Below are 26,157 nucleotides of genomic sequence, written 5' to 3'. Positions count from 1 at the left end.
AGGGTTTAGTTCAAGGATTCCACTCAAGGTTGGGGTAACACTGGGATAAATTTTGAACACAGGTGTTTGGGTTCAGGTAGGGGCAACAGCATTACGACATCTGTGAGACAACAACAGCTGCACAGCTACATGACTACAGTTACCAACCTGTTACAAAACCCTGGGTGTCGGTCACAGGAGGAGCAAAACAAAGTTACTGTTAAATCAAAAATAAAAGTTAGTAGAGGGCTGGGGATGGCAGAGAATAGACAAGATTTCACAAAGTCAAGTGTCTATAAGTGCAGCAGAGAATTAATAGTAGGGAACCTAAAATCTAATATAAAATACACTAATTTAATCATTACAATATTGCAAAAACTATTTTACTTTTGAAAGATAAGACAGTATAGAACAATGGGGTCAGCCTTGTAGGTTACTGGTATGTCCTTAATAAAGGGCAGGATTTTGACTATGAAAAGTGAGAGAGGCTGGAGTGGTTCTTGCAGATACAGCGTGAGCCTACATAGTAGTGTGGCATAGAGATATCAGCAGGTGGCCAGTAGAGTGGTCAGTAGACATTACAGGAGGGGACCAGCTGCCACTACTTGCACGCACTTGCCCTGGAGGACACAACATACGGCACACACGCACACTTGTTTCAAGAACAAGGGCAGCGAGGATATTGCTTGTTAGCAGAGCTGCTACCTGATTCTGCGGAGCTACAGGAGTGAAAACACCTATTTCTATTAGGCATGCACTAATGCATGCCCAGCAGTGAAAATAAAGAAATCATGCAAAAAAAAAAGGGAAAAATTCTATTATAAATAAAAGTTATAATTGAAAGTAAAGTAACCAAAAGAAAGACTGAACCTAGGCTGGTCTTCATGCACTGGGGAGTGCCAAGTCTTGCGGAAACCGACATCATGCTGCCGGACACGCCTCTCTTAATTCCTTTAAGGGTCAATAGGAACGATAAGGAGTGAGGCTAGTGGCTTGAGGCAGAGTTGAGTGGGCCAGCGCGAATTTCCCAACCCTTCGATAATTGCATTGGTCACTGCTGCCAAATGCCATAAAAATATTTCCTTTCGGGTAGCGGCAAACTCCACAGAACTGCCTTACTCAGCACTGGCTGGCCTAGGTCCCATTAGGTTTGGTGTAGCTTGTACAGACTGGAGTGGTAAAGACAGAAAGATAGAGAAAACAATTTGGAGAGCCACAAAAAAAGCTGCAAGACTGATCTACTCAAACTCACAAGTCCAATGGCAGAATATATATATTTTTGAACAAAAGAAATCTGGAAATGATAGAGCAAATATGATGAAAAGATAGAAGATATAAATAAAAGTATCAATACCACCAAATAATACCCTGAAAGGACCAATAAAACCACACAGATAAATGAATTAAACCATACATGAGTACAGAAAGCAATAACAGGTCAACACACACACAAAAAAAAACTCATGAGAATGAGAGAGAGAGAGAGAGAGAGAGAGAGAGAGAGAGAGAGAGAGAGAGAGAGAGAGAGAGAGAGAGAGAGAGAGAGAGGAATAGAGTAAGACATGATAAAATGCAAATTTGAGGAGCTGAAAAATAAGGAAAGAACACCCAAAAGTTACATTGGCTTCCCATTATTTTAATTCTGAGGAGAAAAATGCAGAGTTCTCCATCCAATCATGGAAAGTTTGTCCCTCAGCCCCTGAAGCAATGTCAGGCAAGTCATCAATACAAACTCCAGGGATACTTAACAATGCCTGCAGCGAGATCTGTCCATGTTAAACTTGTATCCACTGAAGACAAAAAAGAAGCCAAATGCAACAAGAATGAGTCTTTCATCAAAATGAACAACTAATAAAAGAAAAGAGAAAATAAATGAATAAATGAAAAAAATAAGAATAACAATACTAAAAACACTAAACTGAATGAACTCATGAATTATGGGATTATTTCTTATTTTGAAAAATTACATCACTGCTAGCTTTGCTATTGTAAATGTATCTGGCAACAAGGTAAGCAAATACATAAACAATTAAAATCTTCAAATCTATAACCAATATATATTACATCCATTAAACTTCTAATATTCAAGCATCACTGACACTGGCAGGTAAATATAATAGCAATCAATCGTGTTTGCAAAGAAACAACCAAGTTCTAGCACTATGGTAATGATGCGCCAGGAGTGCAATGGGTTGACCAGGGGAGCTTATGTGGAGGCGGCAGGGGAAAGCAGAGCCAGGAAGGCATGGGAGATTGATAATAAGAATAAAAGTCATAATGTTAATAAAATGACAAACCTAAAGTGAAATACGGAAAATAAAATATAAAAAATAAAAGTGAATGATGAAACATATAGGCACATAAAATACTTTATCATGAAATATGTGAGTCAAGTAGATCTTGCAATTGCAATAACAAAGATTAAATATTAGATTTAAGGGAGTAATGAGTGTGACATTAATTTCAGCAATTGCAACATAAACAATCAAAGCACACAGGTACTGTGCTTCACCTTCAATGACGGACACAAATTAATGAATGGCATTCTTAAAATTTGAATAATTTTAGAAATCTGGCCAGAAATTTTGAAGGAGCAGTGGCCCACATGCCTCCAGAGGCCTGGAGGTTTGTGGCCAAGTCATCAAGAAAGAGATGGAGCATAGAGTGAATGAATTAATATTAAAAGATCCTGTTGAGTTCTGTTGTCAATAAGCCTCTCAAAAGATAGTATGAAGAATGCATGTGATAATGGTAATGCTTGAGCATGGAAATACATTAAATGGCACTAAAATACAAATATTAAAACTTGCCACATAATTAATGCACTTCTACTGCTTTGAAAGAAAACAGGTTGATGATGAACATGGAATAATTAACTGGCTGACTGACTGGCTGGCTGGCAGACTACCTGGCTGGCACAAAACCTATCACTACAGTTGTCCTGCTGGGGTCACGCAGAGTTCAGTGCATGAAAGACACACACTTCAAGTTTCTCATTTTCTTGATGTAGTCACACATGGTACACAGCTGCATGATGAAAGTGGACATAAGGGTATCATCTTATAACACATGTAAACATCACACTGGCCTTGCAATGATATTTTCTATCACAAGGAGAAATGTTACCAGACTCTTTGCTCTCGACAGTTACATGATGGATCCCTAACCAACAAAACACTCTATCCATGGTTGATGGAACACGCAGGCAAGGACTTCAGGTCTAGTCTACAAACACATGACTTATCACAGAGGTAACCTGTAGAGTATAAATTTTTTAAGTGTTCATGAATGTGTGTTGGTGAAAAGAATTGTATAAATATATACATAACAAACTCCTTGAGAAGTACTGTATGATATTTACATCTCCCTGTTGACTTATAAGGTATGAGGTTATGGAACAATTTCCCACACTAAAACAGGCTTTTATAAAAGTTATTGGCCTTACACAACATTTAACAAGGCGATTTAGTATCATGACAACACAGGAGTCTTATATGTGTATATATTTATAATGGCAAGCACTTCAAATTTAGATATATAATGAAAAAAAATAAGAAAAGGAAGCCAGGTCATTGCACCTTGACAATAGTTACAGAAGTGTTCAATCACATCTGGGAGGAAAAAAAGCAAATCTGTAAAGATCAGGTGCAATTATGGAAATAAATAAGCTATTGATTTTTAGTAAATAAAAAAGTGTCCTCTGGTAACCATGCAATGGATCCATTAGTAAAAGTGGCAAAACCTGCAAGAAGAAAATCATCACAATGCCTCCATTCCTCTGAAACTCAAAAAATATGCTGCAGAGTTTCAGTGAACATCTTGACTGGCACACTACAGCAGCAGCAAAACCACGACTTCCTACTAAAAACAAACAGAACACTCTTGACTCAGGAACACCACACACCAGACCCTGTTAGGAGAAAATGCCAGCAGGGACAGAAAATGAACACTACAGTCATCATCACTTGAGCACGCTGCTGGATTGGTCACGCTAAATAGAAAGGTTAGTTCAAGGGTGTCAAAAGTGCATTCCTTTGTGACAGAGAGCATTACTGTTAAAAGTTAAAACATTCATGTATTGGTATACTAGTAAGGTATTCACTGGTAAAGTACTAAGAAATATGACATAACTGATATCAAGAGATCTCAAGTAAACAATACTTGTCACTTTTTAAGTGACAGTTGGCATCTATAGCTGAGCTAATGAAAAATGACATATACACATTACAAAAAGATCAAACATTTTCCATATATATATATATATATATATATATATATATATATATATATATATATATATATATATATATATATATATATATATAAAGTCTATGTCCACTATTGTCAGGGACAAAACATCTTGAATACAAATGTGTTGTTCTCTATTAGTTGTCTGTATCTAATAAAAAGTTCCACAGCAGCACTATGGTTCAGGCACTGTGCTAGACCTTGGGATTGCCAACACAGACTCAACAACACAGACAAACAAACACCATGATATTTCCACAAAAATATTCCTTTACGTCTGATTATGTTCTTTATCTTACTTTATGTGACTGAGTAATATTTTGACTATAACATCACAACTTACATGCATCACATTGGCATGGAAGATAAAAATTCTGAAATATTTCAATATTCATAATCACAAATTCATGATGATCTTTTGTAATACAAATGTCTTTTGTTTGGTTATTTAAGAAAAATCATGGCTTATGATTTAAATTTAAATAAGGGAGTTTAATAACTTTCTAGTTTTAATATTTCTTGCTTTCAGATGTCACACACACATAAGAAGCTTTAATGTGTATAAGAAAAATGTAATAAACAAATAGTGACCTACGTGGTGATGGTTGTTTAGCGACGGTGGTAGTGGTGATTATGGTATTGGTTGTGGTTAATGTGGTAATGGTGATGGCGGTGGTGGTGGTGGTGATGGCAGTGGTGGTGATGGTGATGGCGGTGGTATTGGTAATAGTGATGGTTGTGTAGGAAGTGAACCGTGACCTGAGGCTTCCAAGTCTCCACACTGTTCCACCACTGCTCCAGGATCACAGCTTGAGTGGAGTCTCATGAAAGTATTCATAATATTCTACTTATCAATGTTCAAATGCTCAAAGCAAAATAATAAACACCAATCACCTCATTTATTGTGCTTACTTAGTTATGTATTTGGTTACACTAAGTAAGAAGTATTTTGGCACATTATTGTTTACTTCTTTACTAATTTTCTGCTTTAATGCAACAAACATTTATCGCATCTAAAGTGAACATTACTCTTCCTTCATTTATAAAACAGCTATGAAATCATTCACTGCTTGCTCTCAAATACCTCAATGCAGGGACATGACATGTTGTATGTTTCCATGTCATAAAAACATTCAAATTTTGCTGGTGAAAACATAATATGGGACAAAGTTGAATTTCAAAGCATTATTTTACTTCACCAGCAACTACTGAGCTGACGCCCTTCAAAACACACACAGAGAACTTAGCAGAGGAGACTTGAGGTAATGTGCTGTCTGTCTCCAGGGAACGGGAGCTAAAAAAGACATCATACTAGGGGCATTACTGTTTTGTTCTTCTTTCCCTCAGGTCACAGTTCATGTCATAAGAGCATTGGAGAGAGATGGAGGAGTCTGAAGTGAGTGACCCTGACCAGACCACCAACACATACCTGAGTCTGGAGCCGGGTCAAGCCACGGATCCACAAAATTTGACCCGTGCGCTTGCTATCCTTGCCATCTGAATCCAGCTTGTCCTCAGTGGTGAGATCAGCAATGGGGTCCGTCTGAGGCTCCCCAGAACCCCACCTGGAATGACAGTGGTAATGTTTCCAGCACATTTCAATTATAACATTTTTCTTCTCCCAACACTGGTACTCAGACATCAAAAAGCAGTTTCTGAGTTAATAAGGGACCTGTTTAAAGAACAATATAAATCAGTCACATAATTACACTACAAAAACTCATATCATAAATAAGTATAGTACTTGTAGGACGTACATACTAGTTGCTTGAAGGCCCTGCAGTGAGTATAGTATATGTACATCCACTTTGTATTTGATATTACAATGTATGAGTAAGCTGAAACATCACTACATTGCCTGCGACCCTCAGACAATGACGTACTGCACATCAAGAGATACAATTTCTTTTCTCACATGACACTGAATCTCTAGTTCCCTTTTTACACACAGTTAGCCGTCAATAACTTACGAGAACAGATTTTTGGGGAGCTTTTTGGTTGGCATGGAAGTGACCAACTGTCCCCACAGGAGGACTCCACTCCCAAACAGGATACACCAGAGCCAAAGTTCAAGAGTGAGTGCCTCAGTAGAAAATGCCCGCCCTCCAAACTGGACTATCACAACCTGTACAAGGCAAGAGAAGTGTGTAAAGTATGTATGTACTGAGGCAGTGATGGGATGCCTTGCTCTGTGGCCCGTGCTTCACTTAGTTCAATGCAATGAGGTGTGCAGAGAGAGAGAGAGAGAGAGAGAGAGAGAGAGAGAGAGAGAGAGAGAGAGAGAGAGAGAGAGAGAGAGAGAGAGAGAGAGAGAGAGAGAGTGTGTGTGTGTGTGTGTGTGTGTGTGTGTGTGTGTGTGTGTGTGTGTGTGTGTGTGTGTGTGTGTGTGTGTGTGTGTGTGTGTGTGTGTGTGTGTGTGTGTGTGTGTGTGTGTGTGTGTGTGTGTGTGTGTGTGTCCAGCTGTATTCAAATAAAACATTAACTATACAGTGTTACCAGTCAGTAAATGCTCATAAATGGTCCTCTCAAACGGAGATATTATGGTGATCCCTATCTTTATCTTTACCTTCATTCATATATACATAGTATTCTCTAGATAAATTTATAAATTGAACTTCAATATGCAAAATGTGTGTATGTACTTATATACATATTTAGTATCATTATTGTCATCATTACAAAAAAAAATCATTATTTCATATACCACAGCAATAGAATTGTACTTGCCTGAGCTGCTAATGTACTCAGCCAAATGCTGTAGAAAATGGGATTGCTAAAAAAGCCCTGGAAAACATTCCGCTGTCCGTGAATTTTCCGTGCATTGATTTCGTTGAAGAGAGTCATCATGACGAAGGTGTTGAAGATGATAGTAAAGTGCTGAGAGGGAGGGTCACGGATGTCTGCATATCGCCCAGAGTCTATGTCTAACATTTTATCACCTGAAAAGAAGAAACACATTTATAAATTTGCCTTCACAGCAATGGTTTGAAATCTTTCCTGTCTGAAATACATACCTTTCATTTTGTTTCATTATAATGGCAAAAGAAGAATATGTTTTTTTCTAGTTAATTACTAATACTATCTTTGATAGTTTTAAGTGAAAAGAGAGCAGCTGCAAGGAGGAAACCTGAATTTCAAGTAACTAATGACAAAAGTCATAAAAAAGAATCTTACCATAAAATAACAAAACGAATATGATCGAAATCATGTAAACTGCTTGCCCCAAGATGTTCTTCATCATGGTGCGAGATATGAGAGGCTTGGTGCGGCCGTACGGCTTCCTCTGCAGCAGGTCGGGGGTTGGGGCCTCAGTCGCCAGGGCCAAGGAGGCCAGAGTATCCATGATGAGGTTCACCCACAACATTTGTACAGCCTGTAATGAAAAGCCAGTGCTTAACAAAAACTGAGTTACAATACTTAAACTTTCAGCTAACAGTGTGAAAACTTGAATTTCAAATGATGTTGAGCAAAAGGATGATGAAAAAAAAAGGTACATAATGAATGCATGTAATGTTGTGCTGCTCATTATGCAGACCAACTCTTACATGTGACTCAATAGTATCTATGTGGGAGTAAGACAATCATGATATAGGTTAACTCAAATGAAACACACACACACACACACACACACACACACACACACACACACACACACACACACACACACACACACAAACATCACCTTACCTTGAGAGGGCTATCGTTGATGGCACATGCACCAACAAATGCTACAATAACAGCAACAACATTAACTGTCAGCTGAAACTGTAGAAACTTTGCAATGGAGTCATACACATTACGTCCCCACATGACGGCTTTTACAATGGAGGTGAAGTTGTCGTCTGTCAGGATGATGTCTGAAGCTTCCTTGGCCACATCTGTTCCAGCAATGCCCTGTGGAGAGGAAAATGTCAAAATGACAATGATGTAATACACCTCATAAAACTGTTATTATTTCGAATCTAAATTCTTACAACAGCCAAAGTTCTACAAAGGTTTATCAATATAGCTTGCAGTTAATTACAAATTGCAAGGTATTCTTTTTTACATTTAATCTCCATGTTATGTGATTCCATGAACTTAGATTAGAGGTGAAGTCCAGCCTCTAGCTCTGGCCTGGGAAGCAATTACTTACCATAGCAAAGCCAACATCAGCCATTTTCAGTGCAGGGCCGTCATTGGTGCCATCACCAGTCACTGCCACTACCTCTCGGTTAGCACTCACTTTGCTCTCAATGATTCCCTTCACCAGTGTGTACTTGTCAGTGGGTGAGGAGCGTGCCAATACACGCAGGTTCACCCAAACTTTGTCCACCAAGTGTTGCTGGACCTGAAGGAATCAAGGACTTACTCATCTCTGTCTCCCTACAGCATAAAAATAGTATATTTCCAGCACATAAAGAATATAAAAGAGAAACATACTTTGGTTGTATGCAACAGAATTGTCTCACTTTATCATTCATACCACAAACAACACAACTTACTTTTCCTGTAGAATCTCTGACTCGTCTGTTGAATTCTTTTCCTTCTAAAATAAGGCTGTTGTCACCAGGCTTGAGGATGCCACACTTGGAGGCAATGGAACGCGCAGTGTTGATATTGTCGCCAGTCACCATGCGCACGGTGATGCCTGCTCGCTGGCACCTGTGGATTGCATCAGGTACTTCAGGTCTCACTGGGTCTTCAATCCCCAGCACACAGAGACAGGTCAGGTTGTTAATTATGTGGTCTTCATCATCCCAGTGAGGCTCATTTTCAAAGTGTACCTGAGTGATGGAACAGAAAAAGCACACTAGTTAATAATCAAGATGAAATAAATGAATGTGACCAAGAAACTCAGGCTGAAGGAGTATTACATATATTTTCAGTACCTAAAACACAAAAGGACACCAGTTACTTCAAATAAAGCCTGAGTTTCCTTAAAATTATTCCAACTCATTGGTTAGTGAATGTCTGACAATACACAATGTATCAAGACATTTATTAATAGTGCTTGATCAGCTGTACTTCACCTGGTTGATTTCAGCTTTTCCTCGTACAAAGTCTCTGTATGCAATTGAGATTGTGCGTAGACCATTACACGCCATCGGTTCAATCACTTCTCGAACAAGGCGGTCTTGCATTGATTTTGAGAAGCTTTCTAGTTTACCATCCTTACCATGGATAAAGGAGCACCTGTACAAAGTGTTTACATTAATGTCACATACAATGACTCTCTTACATACTCATACATTGATTGCAGCATATTTCTTTTACAAGCAAATTGTTTCATGTACATTATAGAATCAATGAAACTTACTTTTTCATAACAATTTCTGAGGCACCTTTAGTGAAAATACGGTATCCTCCATCGCGAGGAATCACCGTTGACATGGATTTTCTGGCAGAGTTGAATGTGTACACACGATGAAAGTTTTCTTCTGTTATTTCATCACGGATTGCCTGATAACTCTTCCCAAGGTCCAACACAAATCCTAACAAAGCACATTCTGTTTTGTTACCAACCTGCAAAAAGATAGACATTAATAGAGAAATGATTTTGTTGTCTTCTTGATGTCTGTAAGTGTTGAAGGATCGGTCATGCTTCCCTTCATTCGCCACCAGTCTGATCTCATACCTGCTTCGGCAAGTCCCCTGGATTATCCCCGGGCAGCACTCGAGATGTGTAGGCAGAGTTGACACTGATTGCATGCAGCAGCAGATCAGCAACATTGTGTGGGAGGGATTCACACTTTGGCATGGTCTTGTAGTCCTCGCTACAAATGTATGCCTGAACTACAGTCATGCGGTTAGTGGTGAGAGTTCCAGTCTTATCGGAGCAGATGGCTGTTGCATTCCCCATGGTCTCACAGGCATCCAGGTGCCTCACCAAGTTATTGTCTTTCATCATTTTCTGCAGAGAATAAAAAATAAACTAAACACTGACAATATGAAGGAACAAGCTAGATGAGGTTGAAGGATATGATGCCATGTGCAGAGTTCAGAGCAGCTCAGTTTTCTAAAATTTATCCATCTTAGATTTTTTGCAGTTATTTGTGCAGTCCTATTTCCCCACCTTAAATAATACTAACAACCACTTTCATACAACGGTACAAAAACTGTGAGAGGTAGTTTAGCTCACCTTCACAGAGTAAGCCAGTGAGAGAGTGACAGCAAGGGGCAGACCCTCTGGCACGGCCACCACCAACACAGTAACACCGATGATGAAGAACTTAACAAAATGATTGGCATAAAATGGAGACCATGGCTTGCCGTCCATAACAAATGTTTGTACGCAGAAACGGACAATCAAAATCACAACGGTTAGCACAGCAATGAAAGAACCTGAAAGGAGGAAAGTTTTGATCAAATCATTATGCATTTATTAAAAGATACTAATAATATAGTATTTCTGCTGATCTATATATCCATCATAAATGTACAGAAAAAAAAAATAAATAAATAAAAAAATAAATATATAACAATATAAATAAATAAATAAAATAAATAAATAAAAATAAATAATGACAGTATCTGCTCACCAGCATAGCCAATCTGGATAGCAAGCTTTGTAAGCTTGGCTTGTAGAACAGATTTTTCCTGGCTCTTTCCACCTGCTCTTTGTGACTCTTCTTCCTCCTCTTCTTTAGGGTGCTTGTTATTTCTGACGTCTCCGTCGGCACTGGTGGAGTTGGCTGTTATGTGGTGAGAGTTACCCGTCACAGAGCCAGCCTCTCCGCCGTCTTGCTTATCTGTGAATCGAGCAGCCATTGATATTTTGACAATGTTCATCATCCAGCTTGTTTATTAGCATTCCCAAGCAAAGCAGTCAGTAAAAAGTAACTAATTAGTCAAACTGTTGAGATAAAATTCTTGTAAACCTTGTACTCAAACCAAACTGCATTAAAATGATGTAGGTAAATGGAGTTAAAATCATGCATTAATGAAAAGTTATATATATACATATTCTTGATGTTAAAACTCATCACTGATAAATGTGACACATATGTATGTGGTATTAAAAAAAGCCTTTGTATCAAATATCACCAAAATTACTGACACTGTAATCCTTGATGCAATAATATTCCTTAGCAAGTCTTAGCATAAACACTTCACATAGAATACAGTAAGAAACATCTCTACCACAACATCAATTCTGCAACACACATGGACATGACAAACATAGAGGCAAGAAAATTAAAGTCACCTACTGGAATATAGATTGAATATCATTTTGGCAAAAACACAGTGCAAAAAAGTAGAACAAGGTCAATATACCCAAATATCAATGTGGAACACACACAGAAAATTCGCACGCCAGAGAAAATGGGAGACGAGGGAAGTGGATGAAAGCAAATGACAACTACATATCCTGGAAAGAAAACAAAGGCAGCAGGAGGATGTGAAGTACTAAAAGCCACAGGAGCCATACTAGGATTGACGTCAATCAACTCTTCGCCCGAACCGCCCTTCTTCTTTATTTTCCGCTGCTTTTTGGCCTCTGTTTTGGGGCACAAGCGATGAGAGATGAAGGTGATGGGGTCGGATGGCAACAACAGTAGTGGTTGGTTGGTTGGTCAGGGGTTACATGCAAAAAAAAGATGTTGGAAAACAATAAAATCATTAGTACTAGATGGGGTATCCAAATCAAATCTTTAAGCTTTAAGTGGCAAAGGTAAGAGAAACACTAATAGGTACTGAGAAACCTGGTTAGAGGACTGCTAGTCAACAGGCTAAACCACAACTGTGAGTCAGAATCCAGTCAGTAGCTTCATAACAGGAGGTGCCACACAACTCTGTGCAACTGGCAGCTGAAGGAATGTGTCGCATTACTGTTCCATTGCTAAAGATGAAAATAAAATAGGACTAAAGCTTGCTCAAATTTCAGTCAGTAAAGTTTAGTGCTTAACTTCAGAGGGTAAAATAAAATAGTATCCATAAACTATAATGACCACTTTCCAGGCAATCATAGTGAAAGTAAAGATTAGGTAATTGTAATATCAGAGAGTCTTTTGTTCACTGCCAAGGGTGAACCATCCATGTCATGGCAGGACAAATTATAAAAACTGAACTGATCAAATTTTCTTCTTCTCCAAGTAATATGAAATTTGGATGAGCTACTGACCATTTTCTATGAGCTGGATCAATAATCATTACTCTTGATACTGAGTGACATAACTCTAGCATAGCCTGAGATCACTACTTGTACAGCTGCGGTAATGCCCGACTACAATTGTGGAAGTAGAGTCCTCCCTCACTATGAGCTATTACAAGATTCAGCAACTATAGTGCAATAGCTAGTAGAAACTTAAAAGGTGTGTTCTGTGTATTGTAACTTTAAAATAATATATTACTTCAGTCAGTACGCCTATTGCTGTGTGGAATTAAAAAAATAAAAAGAACTATGAAAGAAATGCTGCCATCCCTATGCTATCTAGAAGAAGTTTCTACAGTCATGTCCCATTAACTTCAAAAAAATCTATTCCATGGCTTTTACTAACATGCCTAAAACTAAGTCATTCACTTTTATAAAATAAGGAAAAGATTGGCTTTTGTTTGGGGGTGCAACATGCAAACTGTAAGAGGGTGGGCTTTGTAGTAAAAAAGTTTAAACAAATAATAATAATAATAATAATAATAATAATAATAATAATAATAATGATAATAATAATAATAAAAGAGTTTAAGGTGAGTGCCTAGATTCAATAAGATGTGTGAGGTCTATAAATGAGAAATATAAAAACTGACAGTGAAAAAAAATGACCACAACTCAGTGTGGCTGTGTTGTGGCTGAGTTAAGGCCTGAGCTTCATTGGTACATAGTATTTCCTTCCTAAGTTACTCTTCCTAGTGGAGTTCAACAATAAGCCACTTCTGTATGTGTTTATATTTCTTAAAAAGTAAATAATATTCTTTAAAGTAAAAAAATACAAAACTTTCCCTACTCTTCCTTCCACAATGAAGCTCAGCTATCATCCCTACAACACTAATCACCTAGAATAGTACCAACCACAGAGAGAAACTGAATTTAGTGGAAGCTTTCAATCACTGGGGTATTTAGCTCAGCACATGACAGATTACCTTTCTTCCTCTTCCGGGCCTCTACTTGCTCTTCATCCGCAGCGGCGCCAAGCAGGGTGAAGATGATACCTGCCTGCGAATTTACACCAACAGCAGTAACAATCATTTTGCCACTCCCCTCCATTACATGTGTCCCTGTAGGAAAAATTGCACCAGTAAACACCTTTTCCCTTTCACAAGAGATGGCAACATCAAGGCCTCTCCTGGGAGGAGTCGTAACTCATCTGTAGCTGCAAAGATTAAGGTCATAACTGCAAAGGATATTGATCTATGCACGAGAACTACCTTTCCCCCACACACACACACACACACACACACACACACACACACACACACACACACACACACACTTCATCTTGGCACTGTTTACCTGAGAGCACCATAGGATCAAGGTCAACACCTTTCTTTACATGGTCTGATTCTCCTGTTAGTGAGGACTCGTCGATCTTCAAATCATTACTTTGTAACAAAATGCCATCAGTCGGTAACAAGTCACCATACTTGATCTGGAAACACACAAACACGAAGCATCAGTTCATTCCTGAGTTATAAATCGTAAAAAAAAAATGTGTTCCTTTCTGAAAATGCCTGACTATGTGAACAAAATAAAAGCTTGTCATTTAATAGACAGGTTACTATACCTTTGATAATTTCTTTTTTATTGACTAAGAAATATGAAAGTTTAGGCACTTTGATTATTCTTTAAATAGCTTAATGGTTGATGCATAAATCCATACTAAAGATGATAAAAGATGGAGACGTTAAGATGAGAGGTGGCTCAGAAGACCCTGGTTTGACCCATGCCTGAATCTGTGAGGCAGTCATGAACATGCTAAGGAAATCTACAGTAGCAAATGTACACAAAAGCAAAGAAACATAACAAGAGTCAGCTCAGGTCTTCTGGCAACACCAAATTTATGTTGCCTATCAAAACATGAAAAGTAAGAAAAAACAAATAAGTAAATAAGACATGAAATACTTAGAGGGATCAGTGTAACAGACAAATTATATAAAGCTGTACATTACTTAAGATAAAGAAAGGTTAGTAGTTTTGAATTAGGCACCAATGTATTATGAAGAACGTGTAAAACTTATATGTGACCACTCGTCTCTCAAGCCTCTTATGTGTCTAGCTGCTGCTCCTTGATGTACCTCTCCTACAGTCACTTCAGCCAGTCTTTACCCCCACACCTCCCTACCCACCGTCACTGCACTAATGAACCTTTCCACATCAAAATAAAAAAGTCATAATGAACTCAAGTGAATTAAAAGACTGATACACAAAATTACATTATTCTTATCCTTTGTGCATATATAAGTAATAATTCTTCTTAAACTCTCCACACCATACTGGATGAGTTAAAATTGTCTTAACATTCTCAGTGTACTTAATTATACTTCAGATACCAGTTTTGACTTAAACCTTACATTAACTTAGTTTCATTTACTTCATTCACCATTCATCAGCAATGATAAATACTGCTATAGTGAACCAATGTAACATCAAAAGCACTTTAATCAGGCTAACAAGCTGTCATACGTGAGTCTGGTGGTTTACATTACAAGGAAAGTAACTAAGTCAACAAGGAGCACAGATGGTCTCTAAACACACACACACACACACACACACACACACACACACACACACACACACACAGGAGGGGTGAGGACGGACAGAGTGGTGGCAGAACAGAATCAGGTCTTACTTGGCAAATATCACCGACGACAATATCCCCAACGCCTATCTGCTGAACTTCACCTCCTCGAATAACCGAAAATTTGTGCTCGCCCTCGATACGGCTTTGTAGTCCCCGAAACTGTTTCTCTTTTGTGTAGTCATTAAAGGCTGTGACAAAAACAACAACTGCCACAGAAATAAGGATGGCCACACCCTCGATCCATCCAGCTTCCTCCTCACCCTCATCGTGATGGCCCACTGCAAGGAGAAATGGGTTAATCTACTAATCATGTGACCTCCTCAGCCACTACAGTTTTTACAGGGAAGAAGAGAGCAAGTTTCTTTGGACAGCATCAACCTATTCATACCTCAAAGTGACATTCAACACTAGGACAAATGTTTATCACCTCAACTCCATGAATCATAACATGTACAGCCTGGAAAGGGGTATATAACTAAGCTGTGTGACACAATGGTAATGCTATGTTTACTGCTGCTGTCTTTAAGAGTTTCTAAGTACAAATAAATCATGAAGGGCATCTATTGAAATCCCTACAAGGTCCACCAAACACACTGCCTTCCTTGCCTCCCCTTCTTTCAACTTATCTTCACATCAACATATGAATTTAGCGACTACAGTCTTAAGTTGGCAAGCAAGTGAAGTACAGAAACATACTATGTGCATATACATATACAAAGATGCAATAGTACAATACTTTTATGACTTATCATTGACATCTCATGGTAAACTGATCCTCCCCAACAATCTCCCAAAGCTCCACATCACCAGGTAATGTGGTGAAGGTTGCCTCATCCACTCAATAAGAATGACTCCTTGACCTTCCTTCAGTGTTCCCTCACTCACAAGCTATCCCAGAAACACACCACACTCGTCATGCTCATTCAACACCACTGCTGCTCCTTTAGAACACACTCATGACCACACTCAAAACACTACTTTATAATGGATATTTAGGCTCTCTTTAGGAAAATATATATTATAAATAACACATTTGTCAGAGGTAATAAGATAGGGAATAAGAGGAGGATTATACTGGGCACTGAATACACAAACATCTACTGTGGATAATAGTGTAAGACGGTAAAACATCGACCTAAGTAGTGTTGCGTGTGGTGGCACATTGCTGGGTATCGACTCCTTGGGATCAATGACACTCTTTTGTTTTCCCTTGACACTACGTACTTCCAAAACACTACATCAACGTCCTTGGCTTGAGATCTCACAGTGCACTTGTTTGTATACTCTTTGCAGGGCAGGAAAATTAGACATGATGTTTAACTGAATGACTGATAACTAATTTTGACAAGGGCTCAGCTGGATAAAAGAAATTAATAATGTGCACAGACAGGAATGTTGAAATACTAATTGCTTGAATAATACCACAATATTGTGCTCATGTTATATCACTGGTTTCAGTATGAGGACTCAGTTAAATGCAGTCTTAAAATAACTGCATATACAGTAAATAAACATATATAAAAATCAATAAATGTGATAAAAAGACTCATTTGACTTGACACACACAGAGCTTTGATTCAATGATACTCATTTGACTTGACACACACAGAGCTTTGATTCAATGATGTCTCTGTGGCAGCAATGTGAGTAAGATGTAGTTACACAAGTACTTGGTTTAGTGACAGCTTGAAGAAATGAGATCTGAAGATGCCCGCTGAATGCTAGCTTGGCTTGTCTGGAGTGAGTGTTTACTGTGAGTGAAGACCCAACTGCACTACACCACAAGGAGGGAGTAGGAAGCCACTACACAAGGGGTCTGGACATCCACTTGTGCTTGCTATGTGCCAACACTAGTCTTATGTACAAAATAATTAACATTAAAAGCAAAAGCAAGAAACTTCATAGATGATTTGGTGGTGAGAATAGATACACACTAACCATGATTGTGACTGATGGCACCAATAGAGGAAACAGCAAGGATACTGGGTTTTGCTGAGTACATAGCTTCATTTAGTTATTCCATGAATGTATCATTTTATGGCTGAAGGTATTTATTTAATTTTAGGTTCTTGAAGGTTACAGTATACTTGAGCATGATGGAGACTGGGGAATACTCTTAACACAAGAGGAAATATAAAATATGACTCTGCCAGAGAGGTAAAGAGGCAAAGCATCACAATATATTTTCCTCACCGAGGTTATTATGTCTTATCACGATCTCATAGATGGTCTCTTGTTAAGGTTATTATGACATTTCAGGGTTAAACAGGAAGATCTGGTTTTAAAAAGGGAATTAAATATATTTGAAGAATCTGTCATTAACTGTGCTTGTACATATGAAATGGCAACTTTTGAAATATCGTCGGAGAGAAGAGCAGTACAATCTGTGAAGCCTGACTGTGTTTGGATTGCAGACACACACACAGTGGATCCTCACAAAGTTAAGGCACAACACAATGACCTGTGATCTCAAACTGTGGCTTCTGTCTGCATTGTGAAGACACGCTACAGGTGCAGACTTTAGCTGGTGCTCGCTGGCGTCTAGTTATGTATGTATTTAACAAAGCATTGGGAAGTGACGGATCCTCATTCAAATATTAATGAAGTTACCACGTGCAGTACAGCTTCCACAAACTGACCCATTGCTGTGCAAATGTCTTAATATTATGAAGGTATTGGACTGGATGAGGTTTTAGAATCTTGATATTTTTGAACATTTAGAATGAAGATCTTATATCATGAATCATTGCTTAACAAAATTCAATGGACACTTTTTTTTACTTTTACTCTCCGAATGTTGCCGTTTACCATCATCACAGTGACTCAGCGGCAGGAAGTTGTACCGTCAATCATTTCATGGAGTTTAGAAATTACGGAGAAAATTTAGATACAAAAGTTGTTAATATTTGGTCCACAGCCTCTGTTGTTTGTGACTCAAGGCTCTTGCTGAGGTTAGCAGTAATAAGTAAGTCAAATTAATGGCTTCTTTATTACGAGTCATTCATTTTCTTAATTATCCAGTATCTTCCTGTTGCATTAAGACTGAGGCTGCAGAGAGGGCTACAAGAGGGTCTTTACACTGTACTTATCCAAGGGAGAAGCTGGTTAAGAATGTACTTTTACTAAGTTACAATACAGAATAATGCATTCTTTATTGGGGATTCTTTCCTTCTCATTACCTTCGTCAGCAATTCCCTCTAAACGCCATTGGTCATGAAAGTAGAATGGCATATTGATATACACATAAAATTAGAACTATTTAAAAGCCAGTTTCGTAAAATGCAACTATAATATGCATCACTTAAAAAATACTTGTATATGAGTATTAGTATATATGTGTATATATTATTATTATTCATGATATTTTTGCCTCTAACAGGACAGACATTCATAAAGGCAATGGCTTACTTACTTTCTGCTGCTGCTGCCAGAGAAGGTCATGCAAGAAAAGGAAAGAGAAAAGCAATATGTTAGTTATTACAATGGTACAGAGAGAGAGAGAGAGAGAGAGAGAGAGAGAGAGAGAGAGAGAGAGAGAGAGAGAGAGAGAGAGAGAGAGAGAGAGAGAGAGAGAGAGAGAGAGAGAGAGAGCACATTATCATCAATATCATAGTTGTACTGAAAGGAAACAATGCATTACTTGCCTGTATAAAAAAGTAACCAATAAATAAAAGCAATGCCTATCATGCCATGTTAATCTTCCTTCTTGAACTTGACATGCATAGCACAGCCACACATACAGTCAATTTGAGAACAGCACCACAAATACAGAATGAAGTGGTCTTAGCTTCACTCCAAATATCAAACATGTTAAAAGTGTGGAAGCTTTGCAAAACTGTTCATTTAATCAATAATCACTGTGAGTAGCAAAACTGTTTCTCTTATATTTCCTACACAAAGCAGGGCAAATATGTTATAAAGTAAAGCAGAAACAAGTCAAACACGTCAATTTGCTTACCCAATCAGACTTTGAAGGGGACATGGGAAACCAATGAACTCATCTAATCATATCTATACACAAGAGAGCAAGTTCCATATCAGGTGGAGCTTCAAGAGTCACATCTAAGCAAGGGGGGACATACGGGAGGTGTTTCACAATACGTACACAACTAGGCATTGAGTTTCCTCCTCATAAAGATGTTAATCATACTCATTAGTAGACACAAGTATACAGTACATGTGTGTATTATATTGAAATGGCCACATGTATGATTTCTGGCTTCATACTTTCATTGGGGCATTTCTTGAAAAGTATCAAGCTTAAAAAAAAAAAAAACCTCTAACCAAACAATGAAAATTATAAAAACAACTTTGATGATAAGTACAGTGGTGTGTCATGGCATTAACCCCTTCAATACTGGGACACATTTCTACCATGAGTTTTGGGCATAATTAGACAATACTATTTACATTAGGAAAGGTCAAAAGATTAATGGCCAGAGTCTTCATCTTCACTATTCTAAAGCCCCAATAAGTTTCTGAAGCTATATAAATTCACCAAATGGTAAGCAGAATGAACATGGGAATGTGTCATGGTACTGAAGGGGTTAAGTCCTAGCAACAAATTAATGTATTTTTGTATATCATTACTGTTCTCTGTAATTGTGAAAACTGACTTCCAGAGAGAGTTCAAAGGCTGAATATGAGTTAAAATACAAAGATAATGGCTATTTCTTTAACTATGAATGAAATGAGTATAATTCTGGAGAAATCCTTGTAACTTTGAAATGAATGTCTTAGAGATCATGATTAATGGTGAGCTACAACAAAGAACAAATCTGCTACACCTTCTAATTAACTGCAAGTGTCTAAATGTGTCTAAATTCAGGCTAGACTTAATCATTCATCAGGAAAATTAATGAACTGAACTAAAGGAGAGCAATAATTGAAATACTTGAGTAATTAGTAAACACACACACACACACACACACACACACACACACACACACACACACTCTCTCTCTCTCTCTCTCTCTCTCTCTCTCTCTCAACATAAAATCAAATACATGAAAAAAAATTCTTATCTGTATCATTCACAATTTCCACTTGGAGACCTTATGACAACCACGGCCCTGCCTGCCGTCTTTCCTCCCCACACCAACTGACCTCCTACTATGGTTTCCTCTGGTGGTCTGTAGAAGGAGAGGCCCAGGGACACCACGGCAGCCACTTGCAGGATGATGAGCGTCACGTCCTGCAGTGCCTCCCATACCAACGTCAGGAACGTCTTCGGGGGCTTAGGAGGGATGACATTGGAGCCGAAAGTCTGTCTCCGATGCTCCATGTCACTGGCATTCCCACTCAACCCTGCAGAGGAAGGAGTCGTGTACGCTGCTTCTCTCCTCCACGCCTCCTATTCTCTCCTATTCACCTTTGCTAGACATTTTTTTTTCATTTATTTCTATCTCTCCACGTCTTCTTTCCTCTCCTGTTTATCTTCTCTTTCTTCTACACATTTTTTGTTTACTTTTCTACCTCTCCACGTCTCCTATTCTCTCCTATTCACCTTCTCTTTCTTCTACACATTTTTTTTCCACTCATGTCTACCTCTCCATGCTTTCTTTTCCCTCCTATTTACATTTTCTCTCTGCGCATCTTCTCTTCACCTTTTCCTACTTCTCCACGCCTCCTTTTCACTCCTATTCGTATATTCTTTCTTTTACACACCTTCTCTTCACCTATTCCTATTTCTCCACATCTCCTTTTTCTCTCCTATTTACCTTTTCTTTTTGCGCATCTTCTCTTCATCTATTCTTATTTCTCTCTTTTCCTTTTCTTTCGTATACACGTTTTCTTTACGTATATCTTCTCTTCACCTATTCTTATCTCTCCGCACACCCTCTATTTACATTTTCTTTCTGCGAATCTTCCCTTCACCTATTCCTACTTTTCCATGCTTCCTTTTCTCTCCAATATACCTGTTGTTTCTTCTACACGTGTTCTCTTTACCTATTCCTACCTATTCTTTTTCTTCTTTACATTCCTTCTTCCTCACATAAATTTCGTTCCCTAAGGCTGTTTTGAAGTACAGCAGAGATAGATCAGTGGGTTATCAAGGGTATTTGTCTTACTATTGATGACAGATACATCGTTACGGTGTCACTAAAATCATCCTTGAAAACTTTGATAATGTTGACGAAATTTTATACAAAGTAGTAGCGGCGTTGCGGTGGGGACTCCTACCATTGGTTGGGGAGGAGTAAAGCTTCTTGGTGATCTCCAATGTGCCGCCATACTCCCGTTGGATGCGCTCTACTCCCTCAACCCCGCGCGACTCCATCAGCTCGCGCAGTTGGCGTAGCGTGATGCCATACTGCGCCGGGCGTCCGTCGATGGTGGCCATGGTGCCGGCGCTGCGCTCCTCACCCCGTCACCGGGCGCGCGGCACCCCAGCTACACCGTCCCTGGGGAAGAAGAGCACACACTCTTAGCAAGGGTCAACATGCCGTACAGTGCAAAAAAACAAGACACGCACACACGAGAACAAATCATTATAAAAAGGAATGTCAGAAAAAAAAAAAAAAAAAATGAAGTAGCGCAACTGAACACACACTGCATAGTATTATATAGTCACTGTAGTGGTCAGCACGCTCGGCTCTGAACCGAGAAGGCCCGAGTTTGAGTCCCAGGCCGGGCGAGGCAAATGAGCGAGCCCTTACTGACCTTCCAGAAGGAGGCACGGAATGTCCCGAGTGGTCGTGGCCTCGCTGTCCTGGTGTGAGTAGTGTGTGTGGCCTCGGTAACTAAGAGCTCCAAGGTCTTTCCGTAAGGGAATGACCGTTGGTGAATGGCACACACACACACACACACACACACACACACACACACACACACACACACACACACACAGTTTCTGAAATGGTGACAATAAAAATAAATAAATGTGTTGCAGGCTATTATGAACGTGAACAACACCGGTGAAAAAAGGCGCCGCCAATACAGTAGCGGCGGCAGGTGTGGCAACAGGTGTGTGGCGATGCTTTGTGTAAGCCCTCCCCCCACCACCCTCATGATACTTCATTCACTGATAGCAATGTGTTTTGTTTGATGGGTGCAGCAAACTGATTAACGATAACAATAACAATTATGGTGATACTACTACTACTACTACTACTACTACTGCTGTTGCTGCTGGCAATAGTAGCAGCGGTGGTACAAATCTATTTATACACCATGATGAGATCCCTAAACCCTGAAAATACTAAAACCCAAAATAATCGGGAGAAAAAAAAAAAAAAAAAACACTTTCGATAAGACTTCGCACGTTGTCTGGTTACCGCCACCCCTAACCTCCATTCCCCTCGAGACGGTTCCTCCTTTAACATGCGGACAGAGTTGACGTTTATAAAGATTGCAGTTGGCCTGTTTGTAGAGTATAAGATGTTGAAATATATGGAGAGCAAGAAGAAGAGTAGGTTCAGTGAGTGACAGGATGGCGTGACGTCAAAGGGGCGTGTTGTGTACGACTATCGATGTTGTTATCTCATCTTTCCTTTAAGCTTTCCCTCATTTGTCTGCTCTCTCTCTCTCTCTCTCTCTCTCTCTCTCTCTCTCTCTCTCTCTCTTACCCATCCTATCATAACTTAAAAATTTTCTTTCTTTCCTTAGCTTTCCTTTGTGGTACGGATTTTCGCCTCGTGGGAAATAAAACCTGGAAAATATTTAATGACAGTCTCAAAGAAAAAAGTGCTTGAAAATGTATGGAACTGTATATATGTGCCCGTATTTTTGCCCCTCCCCCTTTCTCTCTCTCTCTCTCTCTCTCTCTCTCTCTCTCTCTCTCTCTCTCTCTCTCTCTCTCTCTCTCTCTCTCTCTCTCTCTCTCTCTCTGTCTAATGTGTAAATAAATTTTATATTCGAAGAGCAATCTCAGCATCACGGGGGTCACCACCACCGCCCCTCGTCTGTCCTTCACCGTCACAGCGGCGTCACAAGCGTCACACGAACTACAAAGGAGTTACGGAGGGAGATACCAAAATCCTGCTCACTGAAATATATCCAGTTATTTTCAGTTGTGCGTGTGTTTGTTAATGACGTCAGAGGCACGGTATAACTGCTGAGGTAATGCAGGTGGTTTGTTCCCATGGCTCAATACTTTTACCTTCAAACAACTCTAATGGACGAACAAATACAACAACAACAACAACAACAACAACAACAACAACTACTACTACTACTACTACTACAACTACAACAACTACTACTACTATTACTACAACAAAAACTACTACTATTACAACTAAAACTACAACTACAACTACTACTATTATTATAATTAAAACAACAACAACAACAACAACAACTTTTACTACTACTACTACTCACGAAAAACGGTAATAATAAGAAAATAAGCAGTGTTGTAGAGTTTCCCAGTGAAAGAGTTCATAAAGTGGCGGCGAAAGAAAGAAAGAAGCAACACAAAGAGCGGATGAGCCACACAAAGGATGCAATAAGCCGAGGAGAACGATAAGGTCCTTACAGCAGTACACAGCAACACATTTCGGGTTTTTTGAGGCACCTTTCATGAAATCTGATCAGTAAACACGAGTAAAATCTAAACACAATGCTGATGAAGGCTAAACACGACGGAAGTAGATTCTTGACACCTAAAACTCCCTTATCGCAATGGAGTGATAGGACAATAAAAATAACTTTGATACACAACGAAAGATGGAAACGTATTCTCATTAGGACAATTTCAAAAGGCTAATGAGGTACAATGCAACGGGTTCTCATACTGCTCTTCCAGTCAACAGTGTAGTCTCTGTTTAACGGTCACCACAATCAGGAACATTAGGAGTCAGGTTTCAAGACATCCCATTTATTTATTTTTTTTTTTTTTTTATGTTAACTCTATCGACGCAGCTCGGGGACTAGCATCTCAGTGGGTCTTTTTCTTTAATCACTTTCGTTGCCCTTAGCCAGTTTCCCACATAATAAAAACAAAAAAAACTCTTGAAAATTACAATAAATAAAAGTACAATAAAATTACAACAAATCAAACAAAAGAAGCCGAGATAAAAGCATCGAAACATCAGAGAAAGCAAAAAATAAGACTGACGCATCGCTGTTTTCCGGGCAAGTTCTGAATGACGACGATGGTGACATTTGAAGAGTCCTCGTCATAATGATCCCAGACGCACGTGGGCTGTGTCTTGCCTTGCGGGAGGGGCGAATACTCGTAGATAAGCAAATATCTCACCTAAAGGAATGTGACACCACCTTATCCCACAAGAAAAAAGCAAAACAAAACACCTAATCTTATCGCTGGTGGAATGTGGCACGTGTCTTCATCTCACCATGACGCACGAAACTTTTCCTCCCAAGCAGGCGCCAATGATGTCCAGCGGATGGATGGACTGATGGATGGAAGGAAAAAGTCTCGCTTCACATAACAACACCTCATTCACTGAACTTGACTCATTAGGCTTTGTAGAATGAGTCTGCCGCTTTGTTCCTCTTAAGTTTCTGAGTAAAACGGAAGGGGAGAGAGAGAGAGAGAGAGAGAGAGAGAGAGAGAGAGAGAGAGAGAGAGAGAGAGAGAGAGAGAGAGAGATCAAGGTGTATTATCTCATTACTTATCAAATCTATAAGAGAAGATAAAAATACGTGTCCTTTTATCATTCCCTCTATTACTTAAACGATTTCCTTCCTTTTCCTCCTCTGAACATAAAACAGATAAAAAAATAAAATAACTAACAAATTCTTCTAGTCTTCCTCCACTACTCGTCACATTAACTCCTTCAGTTCTGGAACACAATTTTACCTTGAGTTTTGAGTACGATTAGACGATTTTATTGACATTAGCAAGGGTCTATGGAGATCAGAGGATTAATGGCCAGTCTTCACAATTTCAATACCCATAATAAGTTTTTGAAGCTGTTTAAATAGTAAGCAGAATGAATATGGAAACGCGTCGTGGTACTGAAGGGGGTTAACAATCCAAATACAAAAAGACAAATGACAATGACTCATACATAGATCACGTGACAAAGGAACACCTGTAATCACCCACACAAGTGTCTAATAAGCCAGGTGTGCTGCGTGAAGAGAGTGACAGCCGCGCCTTCCTTCACCTGCCTCACCTGGGAAGTGGACAGGTGAGGTGGATGAGGTAGAGAAGAGGATGGGGAGGTAACAAATTAACAATGCACCTTTACATCTTTTGACCGATTGAAGGTGTATTTAAGTTTAATGTACACACGATATGACGCACACAGGTGAAGCTAAAGACCAGAGGAAAGAAAGGACGGTCATTGTGAGGGAAATAGTTGTAAAAATCGAGTGATGTACGTGTATAAAAAGAGTAAATGAATAAATAAATAGAAGGAAGCGTCGAGTGCAGGTAAAAGGTGAGTGATTAGTGCGTGAGTCTCGTGCGTCAGACAGACAGAAGGTTTTGACAGGTGAGTTAAGAATGTTAGAGGTTATGACGTGTGTGTGTGTGTGTGTGTGTGTGTGTGTGTGTGTGTGTGTGTGTGTGTGTGTGTGTGTGTGTGTGTGTGTGTGTGTGTGTGTGTGTGTGTGTGTGTGTGTGTGTGTGTGTGTGTGTGTGTGTGTGTGTGTGTAGTAAGTGTTTTTATTTCTTTTTTAATCAGTCGAAAGTAAAAATGACGAGTACGTTTACAGATAAAATAAAGCAAGAAGTGAAGTTTTTCTTTTTTTTTTTTTTTTTCCAAGGGTGCAGATGGCGAAAGGGAAGAGGATGCCAATGTTAACCCCTTCAATAATGGAACACATATTTACCTTGAAATTTGTGTACGATTAGACCATTTTATTGACATTAGGAAGGGTCTATTGAGGTTAGAAGATTAAAGGCCACAGTCTTCACCATCTTAATCCTCCCACGCTGTATAGAATCACCAAATAGTAAGCAGAATGAATATAGAAGCGTGCCATGATACTGAAGAGGTTAATAACTGATAAGGGGTTCTGAGTACTAAGGTTTCTATATTACTTAAGGTTATGATTAAATGCTCTCGGTACATTTCTGACACACATCCTGACTTCAATGTTGCGGAGATGTCACTTTACTTATATTTACAACTTAATCTTGGCTTTTGGTCTCCTGGCACGCACGAGAATGAGAAAAAAGAAAGAGGAGATACGATTAATAAACCCTAAACATATATAAAAATAAGTTTCAATGGAATGCTAAGGGCTAATCATTCATACATACAAACCATACTATATATAGAAAAAAAACCGATAC

General features: G+C 39.0%; 1 protein-coding gene across 20 annotated transcripts in view; it reads right to left on the bottom strand.

Moving 5' to 3' along the window:
- The window catches only part of LOC123507636 (plasma membrane calcium-transporting ATPase 2-like), a 227,727-nt gene that overhangs the window by 8,023 nt on the left and 193,547 nt on the right, over positions 1-26,157 (bottom strand). For 12 of the 20 annotated variants that reach the window (XM_045260674.1, XM_045260675.1, XM_045260692.1 and 9 more), the window contains 20 exons: positions 21,129-21,349; positions 20,052-20,252; positions 18,358-18,369; positions 18,125-18,142; positions 14,994-15,223; positions 13,658-13,793; positions 13,288-13,422; positions 11,639-11,707; positions 10,749-10,958; positions 10,349-10,551; positions 9,845-10,120; positions 9,527-9,732; positions 9,240-9,402; positions 8,712-8,993; positions 8,363-8,557; positions 7,915-8,121; positions 7,402-7,600; positions 6,955-7,166; positions 6,198-6,352; positions 5,657-5,792 (listed from right to left, as the gene is read on the bottom strand). In XM_045260674.1, coding sequence (XP_045116609.1) covers positions 5,657-5,792; positions 6,198-6,352; positions 6,955-7,166; positions 7,402-7,600; positions 7,915-8,121; positions 8,363-8,557; positions 8,712-8,993; positions 9,240-9,402; positions 9,527-9,732; positions 9,845-10,120; positions 10,349-10,551; positions 10,749-10,958; positions 11,639-11,707; positions 13,288-13,422; positions 13,658-13,793; positions 14,994-15,223; positions 18,125-18,142; positions 18,358-18,369; positions 20,052-20,252; positions 21,129-21,288 — 3,405 coding nt within the window. In that variant the 5' untranslated portion in view covers positions 21,289-21,349. Of the gene's footprint in view, positions 1-849; positions 1,149-1,512; positions 3,007-5,656; positions 5,793-6,197; positions 6,353-6,954; positions 7,167-7,401; positions 7,601-7,914; positions 8,122-8,362; positions 8,558-8,711; positions 8,994-9,239; positions 9,403-9,526; positions 9,733-9,844; positions 10,121-10,348; positions 10,552-10,748; positions 10,959-11,638; positions 11,708-13,287; positions 13,423-13,657; positions 13,794-14,993; positions 15,224-16,615; positions 16,768-18,124; positions 18,143-18,357; positions 18,370-20,051; positions 20,253-21,128; positions 21,350-26,157 lie in introns of those variants that run through there. The other 8 variants (XR_006675696.1, XM_045260691.1, XM_045260681.1 and 5 more) reach the window with 8 other exon arrangements.

The sequence above is a fragment of the Portunus trituberculatus genome, chromosome 23, assembly GCF_017591435.1.
Source record: "Portunus trituberculatus isolate SZX2019 chromosome 23, ASM1759143v1, whole genome shotgun sequence".
NCBI lineage: Eukaryota > Metazoa > Arthropoda > Malacostraca > Decapoda > Portunidae > Portunus > Portunus trituberculatus.
This window is presented reverse-complemented; position numbering and strand designations above follow the sequence as displayed.